We start from the raw sequence: 20384 nt of genomic DNA, 5'->3' as shown, positions 1-20384 counted from the left end.
GTCAGTCTAGATTACAGGAATTTGTAGATGTTCTGAGCTGCCAATTAACCCATCAAACAACTAAGAGTCTTTAGTAGTCAAATAAGGATTGATATAGTGAACTGAGATCTTCGTATATGAGTCCCTTGATGATGCTCATTCGGTTTATAGTAAACTTACCAGTATTATGCAGTTATCACAATCTCATCTACTGTACCTCATTGTAACTGTGGGTATCTTGAAACACAGCTACAGCTATTCAATGATGAAGCATAATTCCTAACTTAAATAGTCACTAAACTATTCAGGTAAGCGTCTTACCCATTTCTAAATGAAGATAAATTAATTAACCGTTATTTAGGAAGCAACATAAAGTTCTATACCTGTTACCTGTAAAGAATAGAATATCATTACTTGCACTGCTATATTTTTGCTACACTAAAACGTTATGAAAAGGATTATCATTTAAATCAGTATTACTATCATCAACTTTTATATTCAACCATTGCTATTTTGATTTATAGGTGCAGATTTGTTTTTGATGACCTGATGGAAATGCAGAAAGCACAACTTTTCTTAAGAAAAGACAACTTGTCATTTGAACCACATGTATCATGCTGTGCAACTAATAACGTGAGCAAAGTATGCACAGAGCTTTATACAATAGGTAATGCTCAAGTACAAACTGACTCTGCCTTAGGATATATTGTTCCCTAATTTATGTTAACTGTGCCATCGGATTCCTAACGTCAAGAATATACTTCAACATAAAAAGAACTACTCATGGGCATATAAGCAGAGGATTGCCCTTACTACTTCACTCCATAAAGAATTTAAAAGGTTTTTTTCCCCCAATATTTGAAGCTATAACTGGATTGGAAGCATAAACCACCCAAAACCACTGGGAGTCAGGAAGCATATAAATTTATATTATTATTATGGCTGGTCCCAAAATCATCTAGATGTTTAGACTGGATTTATTATTACATATGGATTTATTATTACATATGGGAAAACTGATAAGTGTGATTGGTTGCTTTAGTTTAGGTTAAGTATATAATCAGATTCAAATGCACAATCTCAAACATGAGCTACAAATCTTAATACTAGTGCAATTTAACTCTGACTTTAACTCTAACTCTTCTGTTGGAAGTAAATAACACTGAACATAGAGTAAGTAACATTTGTATATATGTTATCAGTATGTATTAGATGGGAATTTGTGCAAAATGTTATAATTCATTTTTTAAATGTTCTAATATATATCTGTATAAACTGGGGAAATAATTTTAAGGTTTTGGTAAATTGATTTGGGGGAGGGGCTTGGTATGCTGGCTGGAGAATTCTGGAAGTCCATAAGTTTTAATGTTGACCAGATTGGACACCCCTCATCTAAACTCAGGGCCACAAATACATTCTTAGATTTTAAATCATAGACTGGCAGTTTATCAAGAAGGGATTGGACTGCCATTTGTCAGAAATGGTATAGGGTCTCCCGCTTGGGTGAGGGGGTTGGACTAGATTACCTACAAGGTCCCTTCCAACTCTGATTATCTGTTTGTCATCTTTATCACCATTTACGAGTCACATGAAACATCCAGGTTACCTCTGGCATCTCCTAACCCACCAATTTCGCATTGCAAGAATTGTAATGTCTCTCCCTAGAAAAATAAGCCTCTCTTGCATTATTTAATAGTAGAAGTTATAAAAGATTTCAGCATGTTGGTTTTTGATGTTTGGTCAAAATACAGATCTGAATAGAAAATCAGAAAGCCCTGTGCAGGAACTATTTCTCAGAGTTCGAGATCCACTGATCTTAAGATGCAGATCCAAATATAATACTTCTCAGTTTGGAAATAAATGGCATTTTGGAAACAAGCAATTAGAAAAGGTAATGAAATGGTCCTTTTTCTTGTGATAGTTACTACTAACATAATTCAACTGGTTATATTAAATATTAACTGAAATAAAACGTATGATTTTAATGTATTTCATTTCTCACACTTTCCAATTCAAATAAGAACAGTTACCACATTCAATTTATTATGAAACATACTAACCATTCTCTTTACAATAAGGTTTAAGTTGTTCAGTATTCTTAACTTAATAGATTTCTTTCAATAGCCTCGTTTCTTACATTACATTGGAGTCAGGGGTGGGCTGCTCGGGGTTCGCAGGGGTTCCTTTAGCTAAGATTCTGCACAGTTCAGAAAACCTCGAAATCCCACTTCTGGATAGCCTCATCCATCCCACCCCGCCCCTCCCAGGAATCCCCACGTCCCCAGCGGCCTGTTTTGGATGCAGGTAAGTGCAGAGCGCACGTGGAGGCTCAGGGAAGGCGAAAAATGGGATTTACAGAAATTCAGGGCCCATTTCCGGCCTTCCAGAGAGCCTCCGGAGCCTGAGGAGGGTGTTCCACTCTCCTGGAGGCTCAAGAAAGCCTCTGGAGCCCAGGGAGGGCAAAAACAACCCTCCCATCATGATGCAGGAGGCCGACTAGGCCACGCCCACCATGGCCACGTCCGCCCAGCAACAGGGCAGAGAACCCATTGCTAAAATTTTTGAAGCCCACCTCTGATTGGAGTTGTTCGCAAAGACTAATTCCCTTCCTAACGCATAATGTTAAACTGTTCCTTTGTTTGTTTGGTTTGAGAGTTTGCTCTCAGTTTGACATTTCACTTCTCATCCAAGAAGCTTTTCAGCTCTGATTGGGTGGTGGGGAATGGGAGGATCTAGTCAGAGCTCAAGAATCTTCTTGGATAAGAAGCGAAACATATTCAAAGAAAAACAATAGTTGAACTCTGGAAAAAGCACCTTTGGGACAACCATGACCTGGATGACTGACAATCTCCATACACATCCACCGCTAACGTATCCCCCAATGTAAAACTTTATATAGGTGCACTATGACTAAAAGCTATTAGCTCTTACATTCTAATATTTATTTAAACATTTAGACTATGACGCTAGAAGGAAGATGGAAAATGGGTTCAACCTGGATTAAGACTCTGTATGCATTTATGTCATCCGTGGAACACCATAATGATGGTAATTATACTTGTTCTTCTGAAGAAATTGCTGCCAAGAAAACGGCTGTAGTTAGAATTTTAGGTAAGACATATTTATTTACGTTGTTATATGTAGTAGAGGTAATTTATAAGAGAAAATATATGTTTTTTTCTATAAAATGTTGAAAATGAAACTAAACACATGTCGTTCTCTCCCCCCCTACCCCCACCCCCCAAAAAACTGTATCTCACGTCAGTGATTGTGGCCAATTTGTCTCTCTCTCTCTTCCCTCCCCCCTCTCTTTTTATTATTGGAGTGGAGGATTATTCACCAGTTAAGGTGCTCTGAGTCTGCACAAAGGAACAAGAACTGTTTTCCTTGTTTTTCCATCAGAAATTGGCAACTGAAAAATTGATTTTGTGATTACTTATGGTTCATGGCTTACCGCTCATACTTTCTAATTGAAATTTAAGAGACTTAGAACATTCTACTTTAGACAACTCTCCATTCTTTTCTAGGCTTATCATATAACCATATGGTTGATTTAATTTCAACTGTAATAGGGACTTGAACTAATAATTGCCATTATTATTGATGCAAACGAATATTTGGTTTTGCTAAAAGAGGAGGAAAAATAAGCAATCAAGTGTGCAAGGTATTTTCAGTATCATCTCTGTCTGGCCGGCTTGATATCAGTAGGAAATTAGAAATCAAATGTAAATAAGTGTATATCAGGGATGCAAAACAATTGCATTGCTTTTATTTTGAAGGCAACTTTTTTTAAAATTTACATATGTGAGTCCGTGGGGTTCCTGTATATTTTCATAGCCCCAGTTTTTCACATGGCTCCTTGGGAAAATTAATTGCCCACCCTGGTATAGGAGAATCAAAATTTTACTATACTGGAGTTGTTTGACTTATATTACATTATTATGCATATAATTGTCCAGCCATTTTTTATCTATTTTCTTCTGCACAGAAAGAAAATGCTTTTTGCAAAAACATAACCTTTGATAGGTTAGAAGGAGCTACTGATCAAAAGTCAAAACAATTTAAATATGTTATGTTCTGACTGCAAGGCTTATTAACTCTGTTAATTTCAAAAGTTTGTATTCAGAAGATATTATCTTTAAAGACAACATGACCAAAAAAGGTGACCATGTTCATTGGATGATTATGAAAACCATAGTTCGACATCATCTTTATTGGAGAAAGTTAGCTAAATGATTCTAAGGAAGAAATTACAACTAAAGACTATTAGCTGAGAGTCAGATAGAACTACCCTCTGCCTCTCCGTTTCCAAGAATATACAGTATAACAAGGGAATGTTATCACATTAAAGATCAGTCTCTAGTCCTCCTAAGCAAATTTAGCTGCCACTACTACTTGTAAACATATAGCTGAACTATACAAAAAAACATGATCTAGGAGGGCCTACATTGTATTCTCATATTTGTGCCACTGTCAGAATGAAAGTCTGCCATCCATTCATTCTATAGTCATTTAATTGCTGTAGACCTAGGAATATCAAAGGTGTTTGTGTTCAAATCCTTCAAATAGATACTGAATTCTGCCAAATAATGTTGATCTATCATTTAACAGACAAAGGGTTTATCAATATAACCAATGCAAAGGAAGATTTTGAAGTTGGCACAGAAGGAAATACTTGCCTTGAAGTTAAACTTAAAGCCTATCCACCAATTCGATGCATTTGGATATTTTCCCAAATGTCATTTCCATGTCAGCAAACTTACACAGACACTTACAGGTAATTCACTTCCTTTATTTTTCTGCTGTGCGCTTTGGCGCATTTTCTCCACTTCTGATAAGATGCTTAAAACTATGCTATTTATTTGTTGTATATGTTTTTTTTTATTTTTTGTATGCCACAATCTATTGTTTCTCCAATTAAATTAAAAGTTCATGATAGAGAACTTTAATGTAACTTACCCTATGAGTGCCTTGTCAAATCGGGCTATGTAACATTTTTTTTCCAGAATGCAGCAAAAAGATTTGAATACATCACATTGTAATTCAGCATGTTGAAGTTGCACAGATTTTTGTGTAAAATTTTGAAGTATCGATCTGATTTGAAGGTGCTTCACTTTGGTTGAACATCAGGCTATCTTTAAAACTGAGGTATAGAATAGGTGTTACTAAGGGATACCAGGACAGAGAAAGCTGCAGAAAAGATCATTTGTGTGTCTTCAAGTTATTTTCATTTTCATTTCTTTGTTCTGCATGTTCCCTCTTCTCTTCTGGCATTAGTTAATTAATTATCTTGTCTTTCCTTCTATCAGGCAGTAATGAGGACCAGCAAGGCAATATTTTTGGTGAACTTTTTAAAGCCCATAGCTCTGAATGAGGGGGTCTCTGAGTGATGCAGGAGTTTGCACTGATGGTACAGCAGCAGCAACACTATTAACAATAGGCCAACTATGGAGCTGTTTGGTCCTGTCATGTGCTGAAGTACTTAAGACTTTGAGGGTGAGGGGTTGTTACTGTACTTTTAACTTCTAGACAATGAATGCTGCGTGTGATTTTGGAACATCCAATTATTGTTTTGTGTTTTTTTAATTAAGATAGCAAGTTGGATACTACAAGGTGCTAGTTTAGTGTCTTGGCTTCTATGACTCTGCAAACATTAAAGTCAAAAAATAAATGTTTCCCTTCCCCCCTTCAGCTTTTTTCAAACATAAGGAGGAAGCTGGTAGGTCTGTGTGCAACAGACCTTGAAAGTACATGGTGGCCCCAATGCAGCTTTGTGGATTCCTCTACCCTGAAAGCATTTTGTTTATTTAAAGAACTATTTCAGAGCACTTTTTACTTAAGACTGACTAATTTCTCATCTCCTCAGCCTTCTTTTTTGATTTGGTTACCATGTACAGTACATTTTTTTCTGATGTGATTATCCTTACATTTATTTTGATCCATACTATAGCTGCCCATCCCAGAGCCTATCATTTATTCCAAAGAACTCTTAAGAAGATTCTCCTAAATCAGAGCTGATATTTAATTTCCTGCAGTTTCTACATTAGTTTTAATCCTGCGCTCTAAAGCAAAAGAGATTAAGTCACACCCCTAACACAGAATTGGATGGAACTATGTCTTCTTTTATGGCTCATTAGTATGAATACTAATAATAGTTTCCTTTTTTGTCCCTCTCAAAAAAATTTTGAATCTGTCTCTATTTTTTTTGTCTTATTTTCTTTCAGATAGGTGTCAAATATGTATTATTTTTTTACTCTTTTCCTTCAGAACAGAGGAGACACAACAAAGCAGGGATCAGAGCTGCTATTTTTCTGTTCAAAATTGGCAGCAATTTCCAGGGGATAAAAGAGAGCAATGACTTCTTATCATGCTAAAAAGAAACTAAGAAACTGGAGAGTAGAAGCGACTTTAGCAAATTTATAGTAAAAAAACAAAAAGTTGAAAAGCCCATCCCAGAAAAATGTGAACAAATGTTCTCATTCTTTGCTCACATGAAAAGAGGAGCAAGGTTTGGCAAATAATGCATAATACAGTGAGAAGGATTTCTATATTTGAAAATAAATAAATAAATTCCTCGCAGAATTTTTTTTCTCTTTTCTCTTTTAGTATTTTGATTCTACTCCGCCTACTACTTCCTCTAAGGTTTTCCACAAAGCATTCTTGGTACCTTTTGGTTTTCTGTTCCTTCTTTATTTGCTTTCACTTCTTCAATCAAGCATAAAGTAAAACTTATTGATTTTGATACAACAAATCTTCCTTTATTTTTCAACAGAAGTTGGTTTAATTTTCCAGGTTGAATCAGTCTTATGAAACTGAAATCTATGCATAACTAATTTTGTTTTTGTTTTCTACTTACAATATTGTAAATAAACTCAGAAGGTTTTTTTTAAAGCTATTCTGCTGAAAGCTAAGAGAAGTTGGATAAACACATTTCTATGACCACCATGGAGAAATGTGCACTTTTTTGTGTGTGCAGCTCACCTGTTTCTTTGTACTAAAGAAAAATGGAGAATTGTGTCCTCACTCACCTGCAAGCATTTCTGGTTTTCTATGGCTACCAAACATGCAGCAATAAAAAGCCAATTAATGTGTGCAATTTTGCCTTCAGAGATGGGGCTTGTAAAAAATGTTCTAGTTCTTTTTTAAAAAAATGATCTTATATATCCCATATCACGCATACTATACCTTGATTCTTAAGAAAAATGTCTTTAAGGAAAAAAACACATTTGGTGGAAACATAGTTATTTATTATTTGCTTATTTCCTCTTGTAATTGTTAAGAAAGCTTCTGGACCCATAGATTTAGCCCTCTGCTTAAATATTGGTGGATTCCAAGAATATCCTCCTGTGGATTTCTGTTCAGTACCACTGAAATCCCACCAACATGTATTTTGATGAAACTGTAGCTGTTGTTTCAATACATTCATCATCTATATTTTAGGTAAATCTTACACCTGAAAAGGTCAGGACTAAAACAAACAAACAAAAATTGATGAGATTCCTTCAATGTGTGTGGCTTTTTTTAATTATTATTATTATTTCCCTGTCATCAGTCATGATCAGAGGTTCCTTAAGGGGTGAGACACTACAGATACTCCTTTTCTTTCAAAACTGCTAATCTGCAAGTAGCCCTTCCTTGCTGAGAATCCCACTGCTTTTATGCTCTTTCTTTTCACCTCACAAGGAATGTTAAAAACCATCTGGACTCTTTTCTAGCAACAGTGGAAACCAGCCTTTGCTGTGGGAACTGAAAGAGCTACCACTGTGCTAACATAATAACATCTTGTTCCTGTCTCTCCTGTTTGTTTTCTGGCTGCTGGGTGTTTTCTAATATGAACAACAGCAGGATAAGGCTGTGTGAATTGTCCTTTGCAGCAAGTCTTAATGGCTAGATGTAATATTGTGATTCTAAAACTGTTCCAGTGATGCTGTAAATAACTAATAAAGACTCCAAGATCAGTGATTGTTTGGTGTGTATACCTTAGCCTGTGTGACTATCTTGATGCCTGACAGGGAAAGTGAAGGAAGGAGTCCAACTCATATATTTCCAGCTGTCAATAAATTGATTCTGAGTCTTCTGCCTGCCCTATCTTTATTTCCTTTGAACTACTTGTCATGCCCAAGCAGTAGTAAATTTGAGTCCATGTGAAAGAGAAAATGCAAGCTCTTTCACTCTGTTCATTTACCTGTATTATGCAGGGCTAGATGGCTGGTGCAGACTAAATGCACCTCTTTTTGTAATCTTGTTTTTGCAAAATAGGAGGTAAGAAGTTTTTTTTTTTTCTTTTAAGGAAGTTTCATTACTTCCCTTGAAATCTTTAGTTGCTACATGCCGCCACAGGATGGTCAAAGTCAAATATAGGTAGAAATGTGGTTGTATCTTTATTTAGCATACTAAATGAGTGACCACAAAACCAGCAAAAATGGATCCAGGCATCTTCTGTTCTTTGCAATTTGTATAAGCTTTGTAGTACATGGAGTAATTATGGAGCATTAACTATGGAGCATAAATGAAGAAAAGAAAACAAAGTTTGAAGATTCAGACTGAAACACCTGGAAGACTTCATTTGACCCAAGATTTGAAAGGTTTTGACCTCTACTATGTTAAAGCTCAGTTTATTCTGATAGTGGTGCTATAGATTCTTACCTATTCGCCCCTCCCACCAGATCAAAGCTGGACATGAAAGCTGTCCTTGATAGATACAAATCTTAACTTTTTTGTGTTATTACAGTTTTTAAAAGATTAGAAATGGGGCTATGTCATCTATCTATCTGTCTATCTATGTACCTATCTATCTAGCTACATACCTATCTAATTATCTATCCACCCTGTTCTTAGTTTATATAAATGACTATTATTGATTGGAAATTTGTAGAGCCAGTGCTGATGAAGTAGGATTAGAGAGTCTCAGCTCCTAGTGTTAGCTAGAGAAGTTGATCTGGTAGGCTTGGGCCAGTCATCCCCTACACCTCAAACCAGAAAGTTTAAAAAACAACTATCTACCAATCAGCACTTCAGCAGTATGCTAGGCTATATGGTCCACTACCTTTAGTGGAGAGAATTTCATCCTGAAAAAGAGGAAGAAGAGTGTTTGGAAAACCTTTTTCTGGCCTCATAATAGAAGGGAATATTAGTAAACTTCAAATCCACAAAATCCATCTGTGCCCTGCTTCAGATCAAATCAGCAGAACTGAGGGGTTGGGAGGTTTCTGTAGAATAAACAAATTACCTTTTTGTATTATATATGGTTTTGGAGGAAAGGTTAAGTACATGACCAGATGCAAATGTAATATTGTATGTGGTTGATTTCCTAAAAGTCTGGCTGGCTGGCCCATCTGTAGAGTTTAGGAAAGTCCCTTTCCTTATTGCAATATAGAGGAAAAGAAAATAATTGTTCCCATGAATTATTTCCATAGTTTCAGATGCCATAGTGAAGGTTCTGCTTCTCAAACCTTCATGGGAGAACAACGTTACTTGGTTGTAATGTTGTTTGGTGGTTTTTATTCTTTAAGAGCAACCTGGGTAGCTTAAAAACTCACCATAGAGCCTTTCAGTAAAGACTACACCTGAATGTACACTTGAATGATCCTTCCTTCCTTTATGAAACAGCATCTCTGCAAGCCTCTGTGATCATAAAAAGCAATCTGGCGAATATTTGTTCTACGCAGAAAATAGTGATGCGTTTGTAAAGAGGACATTAAGACTCTATGTGAAGAGTGAGTATGTTTTAAGAAACAAGATCAATCAATGTTCAGTACCATGCTGTGTTTATTAACAAGTTTAATTTTTACCCATCTTTTCCACTGAATCATAAACTTCTCCAGCTTGTCACCCTTAAAAATGTGTTGGGACTAAGTAGGAAATGAACGAAGTGCTATTCATAATGAAAACAATGTTAAAAATAGTTCAAGTATCACCTCAGTTAAATCAATCAAAACAATAAGTTAAAACCAGGAGCAGTGTACTCGCATTAGTAAAATATCTGCCTAAATTAACAAAAAAGTCTCTTTCAGCCAGCTAAAGTTATATAGACAAATCAGTCTACTTGACCTCACTTATTCTTACGCACTTCTTCCAGTTCTGTCTTATCAGTGTGTGAAAGTCCACTTTACTCAATAAAGCCATTATTTCAAGTTAGTTTTGTACTTGAAATAGTTAACCATATCTAAATGATGTCTTTAATTAACTGAACATTTTCATAGAGGGATGTAAATGTAGCATTCAAAGGACATGGAAATTTCAAAGCCCTTCTTCTGGCAGGGAAGGGTTATGGTTTGATGGTTAAACAGCCTGCTGCTAGGCCGGCATATGCAAGATTGAAAGCATTTCCAAACTGGATGGGAAAAATTTTAAATCTGAGACCCCAGAAAGGCAGGTTAGGCAAAGCAATGGCATGTTTATATATTTGTGATTTATAACTTAAAAATCTATTCAATCATGCACTGATGTTGTGTAGCCTTTCTGTGCTTCAGGAGTGGGGACTGATGTGGGGGTTAATACTTAGCTAGATCGACTGACTGGGTGCAGTAATGGGAATGGAATATATAAAGCTACTTCTTTTCTGTAAAGTCTAAACATCATGATAGAGTATCCCGCATCTTCAGTGAAGGAATCTCGTGCAGTTGTGCTACAAGACAAATGCTTGGAAGTTTGAAATGACGGACTGGCCTTTGCTAATGTTCTCAAGGCAAACCCTGTAACTCTCAGTCATTAGTCACTGGTTCAAAATGAAGGAAATGTGAGGGAAATCAACTTGGGAAAAGCTGGGAAAGATAACAGAGAGGGATAGAATCCAGCTAAATGCATCAATTGATAGCTTATTGACTAGCTTATTACTGATTTGATTATTGATGCCATAGATTTATGACCCTGATGTTTTGCTCTGTACCTGCCTTCATCCAGTTTCACCTGACTAATGCAGCCCAAATCCACCATCCGATTTAGTGAGTTGAACACAGTAACAGACAGCTGATAAGGGAAGACAAAGTAAGACAACATAAGGTTAAAAACAGAGAAGTTGAGTCAAAGATAAAAAAAAATAGTATTGCTGTGTAGTATCTTTTATTCTGTGCTTAGTTTGGCTTTAAATATACTTGATTTGGAGTCAGTTATCTTGTGATTCATATAAAGAGCTATTCATTTAGACAAATGAGTTTGTAATCAGAAGCAGTTAAACAGAAATGACTTAAGTTGTAGGGAAGCTGTTCTGGCAACGTTTGCAAAATTGAATTACCAAACTATCTATTATCTTTGCAGGCAAGCCTAAAGTAAAAATGAGCTCAACATTTAATCAGTTATCTTGCATTGCTGAAAGCAATCCTGCTTCATTGTGGATCTGGAAGGAATGTTACAGAAAACGTATCAAGTAAATAAAAAATTACTTTGAATTTTTCCATTGATGTGAGTGGTTGATCTCCATTGATTAACCATGATATAGTTATGGATCATACAACACTGACATAATTGGGGTTTTTTTTTAATAGTAAATAAAATGACATGGGAACAAAAGCTTCGATTGACCTCACTGGGTCAGACAAATGGATTCTCAGTTCCATGACAGACCTCTTCATAGTGCACCTTTCAGAGTTCAAAATATTTCTCTCAATAAATTATACAGAAAAGTTTCCATCGTGTCCTAAACCTCGAACTGAGAACTTCAGAGAAAGTGAACACAGATAGATGTTCTTGCTAACAGAATAGGAGTCCCGGCTTATCATTATTATCCAAGAATGCTGTCATTTTATATTCTTCCTGCTGCAAATTAGGGTTACATCATGCCAGTTCCATTCCTGCTGTCTTCCCATGTCAGGCCATCTCATCAATTACGATTCTGGTAGTTACAGTTCCAGAAACTGTCAAGCAATTTACAGAGTCAGCATATTGCGCCCCAGCAAACTGGGTTCTCATTTTACCAACCTTGGAAGGATAGAAAGCTGAGTCAACCTTGAGCCAGTCAGAATCGAACTCCTGGCTCTGGGCAGAGTTTGCCTGCAATGCTGCATTCTAACCACTGCACCACCACAGATATGGTAAGGTAGGGTAGGGTAGGGTAAGAGGAGATGAGAAGAGAAGACCCTGATAACACTTCCTTTTTTAGTTCCGTTCTTCCAAATAATGGCTTGTGAGGTTGGCCTTCTTTTAAAGCATGTAAGCAATGTCAAAAATGTTTCTTAGAGTATGAATAATCAACAATGGACTGCAGAACATAAGATGGCCTTCTTATTGTCCTCCCCCAGATAGATGGCATACCCTAGCAAAAATCTATAAAGACAACATTAGTGAGGGCCAGAATATGCCCTAGGATTGGTTAACATATTACATCACTTCTAGCATAAATGGTAATCAGATGGAATCTGAGAATTCCCTTTCTGTGAACCAGTACTCTAACATGCATTCCAAAGAGGATCTGACAAATATAAAGAAGCTGTAACTAAAAAAAGGTGCCAGCTTACACTGTTCCTTCATACCTAATTCCAAAGTATATGATTATATGAAGTTCTCAAGGTCATTTTGTTGGGGTGGGGGGAAGGGAATCAAAATGCCAAAAACGTCAAGATCCCAGCCACAATCCAGTGATACATGCAAGAGGGGTGTCAGGACTTTGCTCACAGTTGCCATCTTGATTTTTTCTATTTCCTTCAGCTGAACCCCTAGAAGTTCTCACTTTTTTTTTTTATTTGTAATGTTGAATTTTTAATAGTTTGCATGAGCATTAGAAAATGTGAATAGATTTTTCTTCCTTTCAGTTGTACTGAAATCACAGATGGAATTTCAAATGGAAGACGTCAAGGAACAGTATTTGGATCCTGGATCTCAAGCAGCACTTTAGATACAATGAACATACAAACTGGACGTTTAATTGAATGCTGTGCAAACAATTCAGTTGGCTATTCTTGTGAATCTTATTTTGTTGAACCAAAAGGTAGTGTATAATTACACGGTTTAGACTACTGAGTATATGGTGAAATATTATGGAGATCATTGAATTTTAGAATTTAGAAGTAGTATGTTGAGCAATTTTGACCAAGTCTTAAAGATCGAATTTAAGAAATTCAACCCATCTGAAATTTTTTTTTGCTTCCAAACCTATACTGTAGAAACACCAAACTCCAATGGTTGGCTTTTGATTTTTGATTTTTCACTGTAAGCATTTTGTGATCTGCATTTGCAGTTAGTAAGACAGAACACAGTTGCTATTTTATAAATGGGGATCTGAGATTGAAAGAAATTCCAATGAATATACTTTAGCTGACGTATTTGCTCACAGGAAACACACTAGTATGTCCTTCTCCAGGGGTGGGTAAATCACCAGAGATACAGATCAGTCTCATGTATGACCACTGTATGCTTACCTTCATTCTTTGCCCTTTTTATGAACAATTCTTAACTTTCCATTTGATAGGCAGATGTATGTTCTTCAAGACATGAAAGCTTGGTCTATAAAAATTAATTTAATCTATGTGTTATATATATTTGCAAGTCTAATAAGGATCATGCAACACCTCAAAGATTTGCAAATCTTTTTCCTGGGAAGCTTTAGTACTCTACAGTCAATTTTGTCAGAAAGCATTCATTCATTCAAGGAGAGTAAATATTTACTTCCCTCTTTCATAATTCAACTGTTTTTCAAATTGCATGAATTTTTGCATTTGCTTTCCAGGTAATTTTTCGCTATATGCAACATTTGGGGTCTGCTTTCCAATTATCGCTGCGTTGTGCATATTAACTTACCGAAACTATAAAAAGGTAACAGCAAACTTGACACTCTTTATTCATTTCTGTCTCCTTTTGCATGTTACTTTTACCACTCACAATTTCCCATTCCCTCTAGCAATTTAGATATGAAAGACAACTGCATATGATACAAATGGTTGGTTCTTCCAACAATGAATACACCTCCATTAATTTCAGTGAGTTGGAGTATGATGTCCAGTGGGAGTTTCCTAGAGAAAACCTGAAATTTGGTGAGCTGTCCATGGTACTCTTCCTGAAGCTAATCATAAAATAAGCAAACGTGAATTGCAAAATAAGGAAAATATATTTTTTTATAGGGCAAGAATTGGGCTCTGGTGCCTTTGGGAAAGTCGTGAATGCTACTGCATATGGAATTGGTGAAGCTGGAGCATCCATCCAAGTTGCGGTCAAAATGCTTAAAGGTAGCTACAAGTTTAAGGAGAATGTGATCTCTGCATCAACCCGATTTTCTCCCATCACTAAAGTAGTAAGCTTGGACTCTGTACACTTGTGCGTCTGGTTGCTTGTGCTTGACAGATCCCTTTCTAAACCGTTATTATTGGTGGTCTCAAGCTCAACTAATGAAGACCAACAGCTTTCTCTTCTGACAAGGTATCATGCCATGTATCTCTTAAGTGAATTCTTGGAGAAAACAGAGCCTTCTGACGTGGAATCCATGCTGTAGTATTTATTGTACATCCGAAAAGATGGGTTAGGCGATTAGCTTTCTGATATTTGTGTGCTATCAATTTTTGCTAAAGAGTGGTGCAGTGGCCTAGAGGTGATGCTCTCAGCTCACAATCAGGAAGCTGTGAGTTCGATCCTAGGTAGAGGCAGATATTTCTCTCTCTGGACATAATGAGAATATATCTGCTGAACAAAACTCTGCCTTGATGACAGGAAGGGCATCCAGCCAGTAAATACTCTGCTAGCTCCATTCAGTTGCCCAGGCTCTACCCCACAAGGGATTATGGAGTCATTAAAAGAAGATCAATTCTTTCTAAGGTTTGAAAGCAGTAAGGAACAGATTAGAGTACTTATCTCTGTGCCACAGATTGAACTATAATCTAGCCAATGACATTTTATTACATTATAATGTGTTAACCTAATTCAGTGTGTCATGTGAACTAACTAAAACATGGTTTGGTTGTTGGATAAATGCGATGCAAACATACAGCCAGGGGTGGGATTCTACCAGTTTGCACCAATTCGCTAGAACCCGTTGTTGACATTCTAAGCAGTTTGGATAACCAGTTGTTAGAAGAAATTACTGGCCTAATCCTGTAAGGAAGGCAGGAAGGAAACATTCTGGTGTTGCTTACAGAAACTGCCTCTCCATTAATCCTTATTACATTCTTGGCAGGACTAGACTTCCTGTCTCAGGAATGTCTCTGGAGTTTTTTCCCCCTCCTTTGCTGGTATTTTGCTTATGTGGACTGACCATTTAAAATCACAATGGCACTGAAAAAAGTGACATGACCACTTACGACTGTTGCAGCATCCCCACAGTCATGAGAGGCTAGGCGAGAAGATGCGTGCCTCGATGTGAGGGATATTGAGTTGGCCACACCCAGCCAATAACATGACCACCAAGCCATAACCACCCAGCACATGACCACCAAGCCACGCCCACCACCTAAGCCATGCCCACAGAACCAGTTGTTAAAAATTTTGAATCCCACCCCTACAGCCAATATGAAATTTATGTTGAAGTAGATAACTTCTAACTCACTATACTTATTGATTACATGCCATGAAGCTAGTGCTAACTTTTAGCAGCTACATAGATTTTCTCCATGAAAGTCACTAAAGTAATGTGAATCAATATATTTCTGGTCCATGTCAGTAGCCAGATATGTTGACCTAATATTCTATCACTGCTTTTACTCTATGACTTTGCTATGCGCTATTCAATATCCTTTTATCAGATGCTTTTTAAAAAATAGCTTCCATCTCAGTGAACATTGTGTCTTTACATCATTTTTCTAAAAGTCCTTTTTCCTTAAAAAGCTAGTTTTAATATTATTAAAATTATATTAAAGGAATTAAAATTGTATAAGAATTCTAATTATAGAGTTCTTTTTGGTTTAAACGATTTCATATAATTATATTCTTTTGATATCCTTTGCAAATGGATACCTTTCTATGTGCAATTCTTGCACAAAAGAACAAGGGGAAAAAATCCACTAAAGAGAATGATACAGACTGGTTCCATGCCACAAAGATGTACCTAAAGTAATGTATATGATGGGAGAATTAGACTATTTAACATAAAAATACATTTGTATTACATTTGTGATATATCCTGGTATTTTGCTAGAAATGTGTTGTCATCAAATCTTAGTGCAATGAACAGTTACAGCAGTCAACAACTAACTTGAACTGCTGGGTCCATGAATGACTAGAAACATCCCTTTCCACATCTGTAGCATGTTTTATCTTTTAAAATAATAGAGGGAGAGGGAGAGGGAGAGAGAGAGAGAGAGAGAGAGAGAGAGAGATGGAGGGAGAGAGGAGAGAGAATAAAAAGAAAAAATGAAGAATGCTTGACTATTTCTGGGTCATTTTTCCCATTTTATTTTAGGATGAGTTTCTCTTTTATTCTTTCCTTAGAAGGTATTTCCTAATCACTGCAGGTATGGGTAGGTACATAGCAGAGTCTTTCTTATTCTTCTTTATGTTCCTTTTACTTTTGAGTTGTAATGGACTATCCTATGGTATCAGAGAACGAGGAAACAAGGCACTGCTGTAAGAGCTACAGCCATCTTTTTACTTGTTCACTCTCATTTCCTCCTTCAAGTGAAATATTTGATTAAATTAGACATTCTGTTAATAAAATTATTTCTAATGTGTTATATATTTTATTGTAAAAATTCTGTATGGTTACTATCTGCCATGTTACCTTTACAGAAAAATATGACTCTTTGGAAAAGGATGCTCTAATGTCTGAACTCAAAATGATGATTCATATTGGAAGTCATGAAAACATTGTGAACCTGCTAGGAGCATGCACCAAGTCAAGTGAGCCACATATTTCTGAAATGTACTAACAGCTAGAGTATTAAGTCATATATTTGGGGCCCTTGGCATGACATTGGTGGGCATCTGTGTGTTCATAACCGCCTACTTTAGCATGCTTTTATTTCCAAGAATGATTTTAGATATCACAAACACTATAGAAGTTTTAGAAAATAAAATGTCCAGTACATTGCTTGTTAGTATGCCTAACTCGCCAGCAAAATAAAATGCAAATTTAAACTAGAGTAGCAGAAAATATATTGGGTAGTTAGAAGAAATGACAAGAAACAACACCAGTAGGACTTCTGTTAAATGTGTTCTTCTCTGGTGAGCAGTATTAATTGTGTTGGGACTAGGGAAATCCTCCAGAGGTGGTATTCAGCAGGTTCTGACCAGTTCTGGAGAACCAGTAGCAGAAATTTTCAGTAGTTTGGAGAACTGGCAAATACCACTTCTGACTGGCCCCACCCCATTTATTCTCTGCCTCCCGGGTCCCAGCTGATTGGCTGGGTATTTTTTTTGTTGCCCTGCACAGGGGAAAGGAGCTGGAAATAGGTTAGTGGGGTGGGGAGGGAATGGGATTTTGCAGTAACCTTCCCCTGCCACTCCCACCAGGCCATGCCACGCCCACCAAGTCACACCATGCCTGCCAAGCCACGCCCACAGAACCGGTAGTAAAAAAATTTTAATCCCACCACTGAAATCCTCCCATTATAGTCACTTGAGAGAACATCATTGCATTTAAAGGTTACTGGTTCTGTAAACTGCTTAGAGAGAGCTGTAAAGCACTATGAAGTGGTATATAAGTCTAAGTACTATTGCTATTACCCATCAGCTTGAAAAGTTTTGAGACCCCAGCCACAATCCAGTGATAGATAGATAGATAGATAGATAGATAGATAGATAGATAGATAGATAGATAGATAGATATATTTTCTGAGGTTCTCGCGGGTATTTGTATGTGGATCTTTGGTTGTTCGGGTTTTCTCCCGCGTAAGATTCGAAGTATCTAGGCAACGTTTCGATGAAGTCTCATTCATCATCTTCAGGCTTCTGTCTCCGGCTCTGACCCACACCCATGAGAGCCACACAAGATGCCACCACCACACTTCCATGTAGAAAACAGACTCACACCCACTCAGAAGATGAGACACAACCATGGACCAGAAGCTGCACTGCAGCTGCATCACTACCCACTTCAAACCTCTCCGAGCCATACATGAAGCAAACCGACACCCACTATGAAGATGCAGCACGACCATGAACTCGAAGCCAAACAGCAAGATCACAGCTCACCAACTCAAATCCCCCAGCAACTAAGACTAACCTGAGCACAACCAAGCCCCCACCTGAACAGAACACGCCTCCAACCAATCAGAACACGGCCAACCCCCCAACCAATCAGAACACAGCCAAACCCCCTACCAATGAGAACACACCCACCCAATCAGAACACAGCCAAGCCCCCACCCAATCAAGTCCCACCCCCACTAGCAGTTAAAAGGAAGAAGCAGCTGCAATCTCACATCACTCTGAGAAGCACAGAGCCGGAGATAGAAGCCTGAAGATGATGAATGAGACTTCATCGAAACGTTGCCTAGATACTTGAATCTTACGCGGGAGAAAACCCGAACAACCAAAGATCCATATATATATATATATATATATATATATATATATATATATATATATATATATATATATATATATCAGATAGCATATTAAATGACAGATTAATAAACAACCTCTCTGAAATATCCTGTAGAGCTGTGTCTTCAGGATTTAGATGTTTTAAGCAGTCTCAGGGAAGATCCCTTATCCTTATATGAAATAAGCTGGACATAGAAATAGAGAATTTTCTTAAGTTGGAACAGAACTTCTCAAATATTACTTCAAAGTGAAAAGAGTTGCCACAAGTAAGAGTACAGTTCCTAGAATTCCCAGCTAGCATGCCTTACAATGGGAATTTAAAGACTTGTAGTATCATGGAATAAGTATAAGATACAGGGATTTCATTTTCATATGATTGATATGAAAATTTCTAACAACTTTCATTTCCTTTTTCCTACAACCAAGAAATGTCTGTTTTTTAACGTGATGCATGCTAAGTATATATTAAGTAAAAGATGCTTCCTTATATATTAAATATGTATTTTTAGGACCAGTTTACTTAATTTTTGAATATTGTTGCTATGGGGACCTCCTGAACTACTTACGAAGCAAAAGAGACACCTTTCACAAAACATGGACTGAAGTCTTCAGTCAGCACAATTTTAGTTTTTATCACAATTTTCGAGGACCAATCATTTCAAGGTAAAGATCAACCATGGTTTAATTGTGGCAAACTAAAAGAAGAAATAATTATCTACATTATGCACAGATGAGGAAACTGGGCAAGTTTAAAGACAAATTGTCATTTTTGCATCATGTTCTCAATCAATCATGGTAACACCATTTCATATTTCAAGTAATTCCTATTTTAGAAGTTTTAACAAAACAATACGAAAAATAGAAAAATTCTGATAGAAACAAATATTTAGAGCTCAGGGTTGAACTGTGACATCATTGGTACTCTCTAAGCTTTCTTGTTTTCTTGCAGATATTTCGTTACCAAACTGAATAATGATCAGAGCTAGAAGGGAGTGGAGTTTACTCTCATTTCGTATACTAGTGGTTTACTCTGTCCGTGTTGGTCTGAGTGTTCTTGGTGGTTCCTTGATTAGGCTGTTTACTGTTAGCTTGTTTGTCTGAGTTGGTAGTTGCTTGATTGAGGTATTGTTTACTTCTTGATTGTTGGTGTAGTGTTAATCTTGATGTGCTCATCTGAATGTTGATGTTGCTGGTGAGTAGGTGTTCTGGTCTTTTTGTTTCCTTTTTGGCTTCTTGTTTGTCTCTTTTGAATGATATGCAGATATTATTTATCTCTATAGTCCAATTTATCTGACTGCCAGACTTCCAGAAATTTCTCACATTTTTGAACTTGTTTTGGTCTCAGAGGCTCAGAGTTTCCCAGATGAAATGACAGTTCAGTTTGTCCATATGTTGTGAGATTAGGGAGTTTTCATCATGTCTTCTGACTACTAGTGGATTTTGATGGATATGTTCTGCTAGTTTTTTATATGGCATCACCATAACACACAAACCAACTAAAGCCCTCCAAAACTTCCTAAGTACACCAAAATACCCAACAACCCTAGAAGGGAAAACAGGAGTCATCTACAACATAGAGTTAAGGACTGTAACACTATAACAACTACTATGCAGGACAAACAGACAAAAGACTAGTAGAGCTGGCAGGGCAAGCCATTAGTATATAAAATGAGAAAAAAACTGTACTCCCTTCTAGCAATGACAATGTTAACTAGTTTGGTAATGAAATCTCTGCAAGAAAATAATCAAGCTCAGAGAGCACCAAGGACTCCATAGAAATATTCATTATGCGTTACACAAAAATTAGTGGTGACAATGAATCTTACTTCCAAACCCACAAAACCCTACAAGATCAGAAGAAATAATACAACAGATGGGATTTTTTTTTAATGAATCACAATCAATTTATTCTTAATAATTTTTTTTTTAATGAATCACAATCAATTTATTCTTAATAATTTTTTTGAAGCTGCAATAGTTGACAGGTCTTTGATCATAAGCTG

At 36.8% G+C, this 20384-nt stretch overlaps 1 protein-coding gene across 2 annotated transcripts in view; it reads left to right on the top strand.

Annotated features, from left to right (window-relative positions):
* FLT3 (fms related receptor tyrosine kinase 3) overlaps positions 1-20384 on the top strand; it is a 59260-nt gene that overhangs the window by 25796 nt on the left and 13080 nt on the right. For both annotated transcript variants that reach the window (XM_087937205.1, XM_087937206.1), the window contains exons 6-17: positions 504-646; positions 1731-1870; positions 2937-3090; positions 4591-4756; positions 9589-9695; positions 11236-11344; positions 12726-12901; positions 13640-13725; positions 13811-13943; positions 14031-14135; positions 16624-16734; positions 18891-19044. In XM_087937205.1, coding sequence (XP_087793331.1) covers positions 504-646; positions 1731-1870; positions 2937-3090; positions 4591-4756; positions 9589-9695; positions 11236-11344; positions 12726-12901; positions 13640-13725; positions 13811-13943; positions 14031-14135; positions 16624-16734; positions 18891-19044 — 1584 coding nt within the window. The remainder of the gene's footprint in view (positions 1-503; positions 647-1730; positions 1871-2936; positions 3091-4590; positions 4757-9588; positions 9696-11235; positions 11345-12725; positions 12902-13639; positions 13726-13810; positions 13944-14030; positions 14136-16623; positions 16735-18890; positions 19045-20384) is intronic.

This window comes from Pseudonaja textilis, chromosome 7 (assembly GCF_049901715.1).
Source record: "Pseudonaja textilis isolate UNSWEBS1 chromosome 7, rPseTex1.2, whole genome shotgun sequence".
Lineage (NCBI taxonomy): Eukaryota > Metazoa > Chordata > Lepidosauria > Squamata > Elapidae > Pseudonaja > Pseudonaja textilis.
The sequence above is the reverse complement of the archived record's forward strand: the minus strand, read 5'-3'. Positions and strand labels throughout refer to the sequence as shown.